An 11,268-nucleotide genomic window follows, 5' to 3' on the forward strand; every position below is an offset into this window, starting at 1 on the left:
AAGAGTCAATGGGGGAGGCCATTGGGAAGCTATTGTGGTGGTCCAGGCATGAGTTGATGGTTGCATGGGCTCAAGTAATGGTGGTGATAAAAATGGAGACAAATGGATGACTTCAAGAGCTATTGGGCAAACTGCCAGGATTTGGTGACCCGATGGGATGAGGTGGGTGAGAGGAGAGAAGCATCAGGATGACTCCTAGGCTTCTGGAGGTGAATGGAGGTGGTACCATGACCTGAGCCAGAGAATAATGGAAGAGGTCCATCAGGTTGAGGCCTGAAGACAGGGCTAATTTGGGGCAGGTTGAGGTGCCCCATATGTGACAACCTAAAAGTGGGTGTAAAGCAGACAGTGGAAAATAAGGGTTTGGAGCTCAGAGGAGAGGTCTGGCTGGAGATAAGCTTTTGTGAATCAACTGTTTGTTGGTGGTAATTTAAGCCTGGGTGTGAATAAAACTGTGTGGGAGAAAATTGAGGGTGGAAAGAGGAGCTAATCTAGGATCTGACCTTGGGGGACCCAAAATTCCAGGCCAAGCAGAGATGGCAGAGGAGACTCAAGAAGCCAGAGATGTTACAAGTTAACAATGGCTGTGGAATGCTATGGAAGCATTTGACTTTCAGAATTGGGTGGAAATTTTTAGTTAAGAGGAAAAAGGGAAAAAAAGTATGCCTCTTTGACCTTAATTAACTTTCTAGATTTGGAAACATACTACCTGAGGGCAAGAGGTGATATTCAAAATATTTAACTAGCAGGAAGACTTCAGAGTACCAACACTTGGACAGCAGCTGGAGGAGGGAGGGAATCTCAGAGGCCCCTGTTGGGGACCCTCTGCCAGGCATTAACCCTATGGTTGCTGGATCATGAAGAAGTGGAGAGACACTGGGTGACAGGAGCTACATGGAGGGGACCTTGGGACAGCAGCGTTTTAGTGATGAGCAGTACTGGCGCCTGCTACTAAGTATCAGCCCTGCCTAAGGGTCCTTATTAGCCGGATCCCAGCAGCTCCTGACCAGTGCTCACTCCACTCTCTGCTTGCTCATTGGCCCTCACACTCTTTTCTCTACCACAACAGTTTATTCATCACTTCTTGAGAATGCCTTGCCTTTCATGCCTTCATGTTCTTCCCAAAGCCTGGAATGCCTTTTTCCTCCATGTTTGGCAAATTTCTTTGGATCTTTGAAGGCCCAGGTAAAATATCACCTCTTCTGTAAAGTCTTCCTTGATGTGCCAAGGGCAGAATTAATTGCTTCCTCATCACTGTTCCATGCACGTTATTATAGCATTTCTCACATTAAATTGCGGGCATGGTTCTGTCTCCTTTGCAATTTTGTGAGGACTAGGACTACGTCCCATTCATTCTTGTATCCCCAGCATCTAAAACAATGCTTGGTGTCTAGATCCTTAAAGAAAAAACGTTTTAAGGTTGTTGAAGGACTCCGTGGGACTGCAAGGTCAGAAGGGGGCCTAGACTACCTTTTCTCCGAATTTGCTACTTGAAACTCAACAACACCACTGATACATGCTACAGCAGTGACAACTGGAAATCATCATGGCAGGGGAAGAGTCTGTCACAAAAGACCACTTATTATATGATTCTATTTATATGAAATGTCCAGAACAGGCCAAACCATAGAGACAGAAAGTAGATTAGAGGCTAAGGAAATTGGGGAGAAAAAGAAAGTGATTGCTGATGGGTACAGGTGATACAGGAAAAAAGGACGTGAGGTGTGAGGAGGGCCTTGTCCCAGGTCTCTGTTGAGTCCCTGGGATGTGCACCGCCAAGAGTGGGTCCTTGGCTTTGCATAGGAAAGAATTCAAGAGTGAGCCACAGTTGAGTAAAGGAAGGTTTATTTAGAGAGATACATACTACATAGAGTGTAGGCTGTTTCAAGGCAAGAGAAAGGTGTGGGGTTTGGGGGCTCAGATTAGAGTAAGAGTAGGTACACACCCCATAGACAAAGTGCAGGCCATCTCCAAAGAAGAGTGAGCAAAAAGGCAATTTTTATGGACTCAGTAGCTTCATATACTAATAAGTAGAAGGACCAATCTAACTACCCTGGGGAAGGGGCTGGGATTCCCAGGAAGTTGGCCATTTCCCACTCTTTGACCTTTTGTGGCTAGCCTTGGGATTGTCATGGCGCCTGTGGGCATGTTATTCACCATGCTAGTATGTTACAGTGAGCATATAATGAAGCGCAAGTTCTGCTAGAAGTCAAATCTCCCACCATATTGAGCCTCAAGGCCTACTGCCATTCTGGTGTTAATTGCTGTGTTATTCCTTGAATGGCTGTGCCCTGCCCCCTTCCTTCCTGTCTCACAGGGTTTCTTTTTGAGGTGACAAAATTTTTCTCTAGTTAATTGTGGTGATATTTGCACAATTTTGGGAATATACTAGAAATCATTGAGTTGTACACTTTAAATGGGTGAATTGAGTGGCATGTGAATTAATATATTTCAGTAGTACTGTTATTTAAAGAACACCTCAGCAAACTCCTCTTACTGTGTCTGACTCAAAGGGCAGCCCCGAATGTTTGCTGTTGGGATGGTAGGTGGACACACCAGGTGGCGGGTATGGGTGGGGGTGTGGTTGTTGTACAGGGTTGGCTTGGGATAGGCAGAGCATGAGTGGAAATCAAGTTGAGTTCTGATAGTAGAATGGGCCACAGACTATTTCAGAAGGAGGAGTGCTGGTGAAAACGGAAACCACTTCAAGGCTATCAGGTTTTAACCCAAAAGTCTGAGGTTAGCTTGAGAAGGGGGAAGTTTGACTTTGAAACTGGTGGCGAAGGGTGATTTCTTTCCTTGGTCTGGGAATCTTTTAAGAGGAAAGGATTAGAATCTAGGCCAGAGTTGACATTCTGATACACTTAGCCTCCCTGCACCCTGCATCCCTGAAGTAAGGAGCTTGAAAAGAGGGCTGCTGTCTCTTTGCAGGGTGGGCCCTGCTGAGAGCTCATGTGTCGTAGTGCCAGACCTGTGCACTCTGGAGCCAGCTGCCTGGGTCTGGCACTCACCACCCGACATCGCCTTGGGCTGGCCAATCTCTCTGTTCCTCCATTTTCTCTGCTGTAAAATGAGGCTAACGACGGCACCTGCCTCATAGAATTGTTACGAAGATTAAACCAGATAATATACGAAGAACTTAGTACAATGTCCAGTGCATAGGGAGTACTAGAAGGTCGTCCCTAAAGTGTGTGACAGGGGAGTATCTGGAACCATGAAACTGGCTGCTGGAGAAGTGGCCTATCCCCTGCCAACCCCAAGTGTGGTCTGTGACTGGGAAGAAGCAGCAGCTGGCTGGGGGTCGGGCTGGTGGCTGGGAAATGGTCTGAAGAGAGCTAGCAGTGTCATTGCTCAACCAGTGGGGCTGAGACTTCCTGTTTTCAGTGTCTGCAAGCCCTGATGCTGGTGATGCTCAAGTTGGAACAAGACCTTTCTTGGCCCCTGCGGGGGAAAGCAGAGGCTGAGCAGCAACTCAGCCTGGGCTGGGCCCTTGGGCCTCACATCTTGCCTTTTCTCTCCTAGTAAGTTTCAGCTGCCACAAAAGACACCTGTGCAATCCTGGGGTGGAAGAGGGGAGGGGGTTCCCATTCAATTCAATTCAATTTACAGGATTTTGTAATAGTAGCCACTGTTTTTGTGCCTTTAGTAGGTGCCAGGATTATGACCAAGAGACTTAAGAACTCATGAATCCTTGTAACAATCCTGAGAGGTAGACATTATCTCTTTTATACAGATGAGGAAACTGAGGCACAAGAGGAGAAGAGTCTTTCCCAAGTCACACAGCTAGTGTTTTAGAGCCAGGGGTCTAGTCCAGGCCACCTGACTCCAAAATCCATGCTCTGAACCACTGCATCATACTAAATGAAATGACATGCTAGATTACGGGGACAAAAACTGAATACTCTGGGTCCTTGCCCTCGGGAGGTCCATGGTCTAGGGATCCTCTGAACAGAAAGTCCAGGAGACCTTGTACTCCCAAATCCCACTCAGAAAACTAACTGTTCATGCAGAGAGCATATGCTGATCACATCTTGAATTTACTGAGTCCTTCACATAATCTGGCCAATTGTCCCTAATGGATCTCAATCAGGGCTGCATACCAGAAGCACCTGGGGAATTTTTCTAAAATCACGAGCCCTGGAACCAGCCCTGACCTGAATAACAGTCTCAGTGGGTGGGGCATAGACAAATATATAGTTCTCAGGTGACTTGGTTAAGAAATGCTGCCAAAACTCATTAACAGTAGCTTGGAAATTCCAATATTTTGGCATCCAGCTCTATCTCCCTGCCTGCCTTCTATACCCAGTTCTTCAGACACTGATGTTTGGTTCAAAATTGTATTCACCTCCATTAGGATATCAACCAGCTTTAGATTCTGGGCTCCTTGATGTTAGGGATAGTGATGGCTGGTCGGGGGCTTCAATAACACAGTGGGGAAACTGAGCTCCAGCCCCAGGCACAGATGATGGGAAATTATGTTTTCTGTTCCCTGAATGCCACAGACTCAAGCTAGGCTGGTTTTTGGTTTTTTGGTATTTTAATTTTTAATTTTTTGTTTTTTTGGGGGGGTAATATTGATTTATTATCATTATTATTTTTTTACTTTATGGAGATTCTAGGGGTTGAACCCATGACTTTGTGCATGCTAAGCATGCACTCTACCACTGGGCTATACCCTCCCCCCACCCCACACCACCCCAGGCTGGGTTTTGGATCAGCAGTTTTCACTCATGCAAGTGTCCTCTTTGGTTGATGTCAGCCCAAGGATTGTTGGGGAGCAGAGTGAAGAGAATACAGTGGAATAAATCCTAAAGAGGGTCACTATGTACGGTTGTACAACATGTGCACTGCACAAAGGCATCAGACTGAGGAGGGAATTGGGAGTGGACAAAGCCTGCACACAGGTACCACGCTGTGGGCTTCTGGCTTGGGCACCTTTTTGTACCTTATGTGCAATGGAGGGCCTGCTCTACAACTCTCCCAGCCTCCACTTCCCAAAGCCCTGTGAAGTCCAGAGATGTAGCCTCACCGGAAACTCTGGGGTACGTGCCGTCCCTGTCATTTTCTTTTTATGCTCCTAACTCCCTCTCATACAAGCACCAGGGAAAAGCCAAAATCTTCAGAAAAATCATATTTTATTGATCATCTTCATTCAAAATTACAAAAATATATATAAATAAAAATAACAGAATATAATTATTAAATATTTAGTGTACAGGAGTGGTCCTCACCTCACTCAGTGAGGATTGGATGAACTCTCCTGGAAGGTCAGAAGGGATAACTGGCCAAGAAATGGGCATCAATGTGAAAGTGAAACTGAAAATTTAGTGCTAGTCCTAGCCCCTGCCCCAGAATAATACATTTATAGCTATCACCACATGAGAGACCCAGGTGGGTCCCAGGAGTGACCCACGACCTCTCCAAACAGACCATTTCATGTGGCATCACAGTCCATACAATTGGGGGACATATCTAGACTTGTAGTCAGACACAGAACACCAACTCTTACACTGACACAGCCTGTGCCCAAGTGTGCAAACACACACATGCATGTATAATGTGTCCTGATACAGTCATGGAATGTTAGAGCCCTTCCCTCGAGTCATCAGGGTCTCTCTTCTCTAAGCCACTGTGCCCACATTGGCCAAGCTCTCTCAAGAGACCTCAGTTCCGTTACACTTCCTAATTGGGAAATAATTCATTTCCCAACAGTGGGGAGCTGGCTCTCCTTCCACCTATGCACAGGAGGTGCCATTTTTAACACCAGGTTTTCGTTCCGAAGACGACAGTACCATCCTGGTTCAGGACCACCCTTCCGTCCTGGCCGGAGGGGGAGGATCTGGGCACCCAGCACCCAGGCCCGTATCTGAGGGTAAAGCTATTGTCGCTCACCCCGGTGGGCAGCACAAACAAAACCATCTCAGCAGAGCCCATCTTCCTCAGTCTCTTCCTTATACATAGCTGGTGCAGATGGCCCTACTGCAAAACTGACGGTCAGCATAGGAGTGGGCGGCGCCCCCTCCTCCCTTGGCTCTCTGGGGGCCCTCAGAGGGCTAGGCCAGTCTCTCCCCCGGTATGAGTGTGGATCCAGGGCAGGAAGCTTGAGACCCTGGTGTAGACGCCAGGCTTGTCCTTCATGGCACAATCTCGGCCCCAGCTCACAATCCCCGTCAGAGTCAGGCGGCCTTGGATGGAGCAGACCATTGGGCCCCCCGAGTCTCCCTGTTAAGCCAAAGACACCAAGGTGAGCCCTGGGAGAAGCGAGAAGGAGGCCATCTGATCCTACCACCCAGTCATGCCCGAGAGAGAGGGGAGAGTTGGCTAGAATCAGAGTCCTTAGTGAACTCCCCTCTCCTACCATATCAAGTTTAAAATCCTCTGCTTGGCTTTCCAATCTACTATTCCATCCACATTCATAGACCCCACTTCTCCTTCCCATCCCAAAATATGCCATGCTTATTCTCATTTTTGTATCTTTCAACTGACATGCTCTCCTTTCTTCCCTCTGCCTCCTCGAATCCCTATTGAGTCACAGTGTCTCTAAAACCCCCGCTACATGGCCATTTAGTTGACACTAACCTCCCGCTCCTGAACAGATCACTTATAATTCACACCACACTCTGAGCACCGAGTTGTGTTATTCTCTATTGTTTTCCCGTTCTTATGGTCTTAGTCCCCCTCCCTCCCCGAGTCTGAAGTGCCTAGCACAAGCCAGGCTCTTGACCAATGTTTGGTAAACACAGGATTGCTTTAAGCCTTCTAAGACCTCAGTCCCTGGTCCTGGCTTCTTAGGGCTTTGGCTGGAGAGAGGCTCCCCAAAACTGGTAGGGACAGGCCCAAGAGCCCAGGGGAGATCTGAGATTGATGGAGAGTGATGCTTGGAACTCTCACCTGGCAGGAATCAGTTTTCCACTGTGGGTCAGCGGCACACAGCATTTTGGTGGTGACTTCAGAGCCGTAGTAGTGGGGCTGCTGACACTCCTGGTGGGAGACCAGCTTCACAACAGTCATTTTCAGCTGCTCTGGATAGCGATAGTCAGCTGGTGGAGGAAACAGGGAGGAATTTATGTGAGATGTGTCTGTCCAGCTCGCCCATTTGGACTCTGCCAGGGAGGGGACCAAAAAGTGTCCCTTCCAGGGAAACCCTTTTTCCTTTTTCCACCCAAATCTAGGTCTTTACCCCACTTCTAGTCCCTCACTCCCATCCATTTAACTTTGTAGCCCATCATTCCCTAAACAGCACTCCTCACTCCATCCCTGGACCTGTCTGCTGCCTCCATAGTGCTTCCATCTCTACCTGCACGGTCCTCTGTTGATCAAGCTGAGCTCACTTCCAGGTTACAACACCACCACTCCCCAACCCCGGACCGTCTCAGTCAGACCCACATGTCACTTACAGGAACTCTCTTTTCCAAAGCCAGTGATCTCACAGCTTGTGCCAAAACGGGCATCACCCCTCTCTGGCGGCAGGCAGATGGTCTGTATGGACCGGGATGGCTGCGCACACTGGCCCGTGTTGGAACGGATCTTCAGCAAGGCTGGAGGAGGAGGAAGGGGTCAGAGGGGATAGATCACCACCTTGTCAGGTTGTCGCCATCTCTCCCCTCCAAACCCCGAGGGAGTGGTTGTCTATTCCTACATCAGTTAGGTCAGAGGTCATCCCGGGATGCCTGCTGGCACCTTATCACCAGAGACAAGCCTCCCCTGTTCCATACCTCAAGGGCTTTGTTCCAGCTGCTGACAGGGGCTTGGACAGCTGGGGCTGCTGCATACAGCTATATGGGGATTTTTTTCTGAGGGAGCTGGGCTGAAATCTAGCCCAGTGCTCTCTCCAAGTTCTATATCCTGGGATAGGCAGAGGCTGCATCCAACAACCAAAGGAGTGTCCCAGCCCATGCTATATGCCCCCAGGGCCACTGCCGCCCAGAGGAGGCTATTTGGAAAATCAGGGAGTCTACAGAGGAGCACCAGGCCCCTTGCGTATGTCACTCTGAACACTTCCCCACCACTCCCTTTGCTGTTAAAGCAGAGTCTTTAAGTTTCCCTACAAGATCAACCTCCCACTTGGGTCTCTCCTTGGACCCTGCTCCCCCAAGCCATCCTTGTTATGGCTGATGAGGGTTTTCTACTCACCAATATCATTATGGTGAGCAAGGGTATCTTCGCTGTAGTCCTCATGCAGGATGAGCTTTTCCACCTCAAACTTCATCTCCCCAGGCGTAATGGAGTTGAGGTTTGACCGACCCAGGTAGACTATGTAGTCCTCCTTCTCCTGGTGATTACTGTGGGAGAGGAGCCCTGTCAGACTGTCTGATCTCATGAGACCCTGTCACTTCCCCCTCCCCACCACGGTGACCTCAGAGCATCTCTTGTCCCCACAGTCATGAGCCATAGGGAGAGAGGCCGAGGGGGTAGAATTCAAGTGGAATCCTTTGCTGGGAAGGAGAAAGGGATCTGTTTGGGGGTAGGGCCGGAGGGTCTGGGAGAAGAGACAGAGGGACATACATGAAGCAGTGGGTGGCGCTGACCACCCAGCAGGGGCTGATGAGGCTGCCACCGCACACGTAGGTGACAGAGCCGCTGCGGTGCCTCCTGTAGATGGCTGCAAACCAAGGCTGGTTCTCGATGGTGGTGAATTCGCCCCCAACAATCTTAAAGCGGGGCCTCAGAGCCTTCTGGCCACACTGAAAGTCTCCTTTTTCTGGAGGAGAGAAGGGACTTTTTCCTGCAGGAGAGAGAGAGGTATATCTTGGGGAGGGAGGTAGGATCAAATGTCCTTCTGGTCCTCTGACCTCCCAGTTTTTCAGGGCCAGGCAGGCCTCCCTCCTCATCCCTCCTGTGATGATGGAATAAGGGAACGTATGAGTTTGTTGTTTGTCCCCTTCCACACCCCCATCATAAACAGGCCAGTGACACTCACCAAAAGAGCAGTCATGCACCATGCACTCCTGGACAAGCTGCTTTAGGCCAACCTGCACATAGCACCAGGGCCTTCTCCGGTTGTCTGGGTTCCTGGCAGCACAAAGGGGAGGGGGGTGTCATTCCAGCCCAGAATGCCATTTCTGCATCCTCCCCTCCAGGGAAGACTCAACCAGAGGCCTTGATTTTCTCATGCTATGGCCAGCACCCGGGAAGCAGAAAGTATGGCAACAAGGGTTTCTGTGAGGCCATGAGGAGGGTCCCTGCTGCCCCCACCTCACCTGCAATAATTGTGTTTCCCCAGGCCCAGCTGCAGGGCATCAGTTCTGTGGGCATGGTACGTTTTCAGAAGGACGGTGACAGAGTTCCAGGCGAGACAGGGCCGGCCCATGATATCAGTGTGGGCCTTCCCTCGGTAAGAGTGACCATTCCCCTCATAGCACGTTTTCGATGTATCTATGGAAGGATATGCAGATGAGATTAGAAAGAGGAGAAAGTTGAGACAGGTACCTTAGAGATCCTGCTGGTCCGCACATGATTTCAGGTCTGGCAGAAGACATTGGAAAGTGTCTCCTTCCATCCCTACCTTACATTCCCGCAGCCACAGCTTTATGTGTTTGTGTTTGACTATGTATATCACACAGGAATGAAGATGCCCTCCCTCCACCTCCACCTAACTCCTGCCTGCTCTTGCATCCCACCCATGTCTCCCTGCCCCCAAATCTGTGCTGCTCTGTCCTCCCCAGTTAGAGTCAGGATCCCCATACCTATCTCACAGTGTTCCCCTTGGAATTTCTTTGGGCAACTGCATCGCTGAATGTTGGAGAAGTACTTGTAGGACACACATTTTCCTCCATTCAGACAGCCACAGTTCGCTGGAGAGCACAAAGGTTGGGGGGTAAGCAAGGAGCGTGGGAGGAGGCAAGGGGTGGGGGGGAGTCAGCCCTACAGCAGGGCCAGGGAGGGGTTGCCCCTTGAGGCTTTTCCAAGATATCTGTGCAACCAGATATTGTGCAAGGGGTGGATACTCACATGCACCAGACACTTGATGAAGTTCATGGCTGCCCTGGAAGAGATGGGGGAGGGTCAAAGAGAAAGTTCACCAAAGGTCCCATGCTCCTGGCACTCCCGGGTAAGGATAAACTAGCCCCAGTCCCCAAACAAACCCCTCCTTCCAGTTCCCTCTCTCCTCACCCTGTTCATGTCTAACTAGACCACACATGGAAGGAAGGTCTTAGGTTTCCAGCAGGGAGAAAAGGATTGACTCAAGCAAACTTCACAAATCAGGTGCCAGCAGGCTGGGACAGTCCCTATGGCTTCTTCCTCCCTTGCCGGCAAGTGCGATTCCCTTGGTTCTCAAGGCCCCAGTGCCACACCTGTCCTATTTCCCAGGGAGGGTTTGGCCCTGCTGTGGATGCACTCGGACTCCAGCTCCCTATGCAGCCCCTTCCTTCCCCGGCGCTGTTCAGGGGTCTTGCGAGCCCCCTCCCGCCGCCATGAGTCAAAGCAGGGAAGCCACTCACTTTGCAGTCCCTCACGACCAAGGCACAGAGGAGCAGGAACGCCGGCAGGACTCTCATGGTGGCGAGGCTGGGGCTCTAGACAGTGGCTCTGCAAAGGAAGGATAAGTCAGGAGAAGAAGCGGAGGAGCGCGAAGGCGGACCGGGTGGGTTACTGCAGTTCAGGCCAGGATCCCCTAGGCTCCCTGCGGGACAAGCCCGCGGTGACCAGGCTCCCCAGGCCCGGCCGTCTGTCCTCTCTGGAGGCTCACGGGTCGCGGCGCAGCCTAGACCGGCACCCGCAAGGGGAAGCATGGGCACGGGGCGCGGTGACTCAGCGCGCAGCCGATGCCGAACGGATGCCGAGCCGGGGTAGAGGGTAGGGGGAAGTGAAGCCCGCAGGAGCGCAGCATCCGCCTTGCGCTCTTAGGGTGGCCCGCACTTACCGGTGGCTATGGCCGGAGCGGCGCGAGGCCGGGACAGCGGGACTAGCAGACACTCTTAGGCTCTGCCGGGCTCTAGAGCTCCAGTCTCCGCGCTGCCCTGCTCTCCCGCAGCGCCGGCTCTATATTAGGACTCTCCCCAGCCCTGGCCCCGCCCCAGCCGGAGATCGCCAGGTCCACTCCCTTCCCTCCCCTTTCCTGCAGCCCGCCGCGATTTGAACCCCCCGGGCTTCCTCAACCTTCTCTGTGAGGGGAAACGCTGCTCCTAGCGGTAAGGGACGGACCAGGTTTTAAATGAGGGCTAGGGAAGCATCTAAATTCCTGTTCTCCACCCTTTTCATCTTCGGTCCCCAACTGCCTAGGAGAGTGATTCAGACCCTTGGTTACAGGGGCAGTCTGCAGCTCAA

At 50.9% G+C, this 11,268-nt stretch overlaps 1 protein-coding gene across 1 annotated transcript; it reads right to left on the bottom strand.

The window, feature by feature from the left end:
• Positions 1-5,121: 5,121 nt before the first annotated feature.
• On the bottom strand, positions 5,122-11,022 carry PLAU (plasminogen activator, urokinase). The gene is made up of 11 exons (XM_006173414.3): positions 10,865-11,022; positions 10,443-10,530; positions 9,952-9,985; positions 9,687-9,794; positions 9,201-9,375; positions 8,921-9,012; positions 8,506-8,725; positions 8,134-8,282; positions 7,398-7,538; positions 6,892-7,040; positions 5,122-6,222 (listed from the first exon to the last, which is right to left on the bottom strand). The coding sequence occupies exons 2-11, from the start codon at positions 10,497-10,499 to the stop codon at positions 6,046-6,048; spliced, it is 1,302 nt and encodes a 433-aa protein (XP_006173476.2). The 5' UTR covers positions 10,500-10,530; positions 10,865-11,022; the 3' UTR covers positions 5,122-6,045.
• Between the last annotated feature and the right edge of the window lie 246 nt (positions 11,023-11,268).

Source organism: Camelus ferus, chromosome 29 (genome assembly GCF_009834535.1).
Source record: "Camelus ferus isolate YT-003-E chromosome 29, BCGSAC_Cfer_1.0, whole genome shotgun sequence".
Classification (NCBI taxonomy): domain Eukaryota; kingdom Metazoa; phylum Chordata; class Mammalia; order Artiodactyla; family Camelidae; genus Camelus; species Camelus ferus.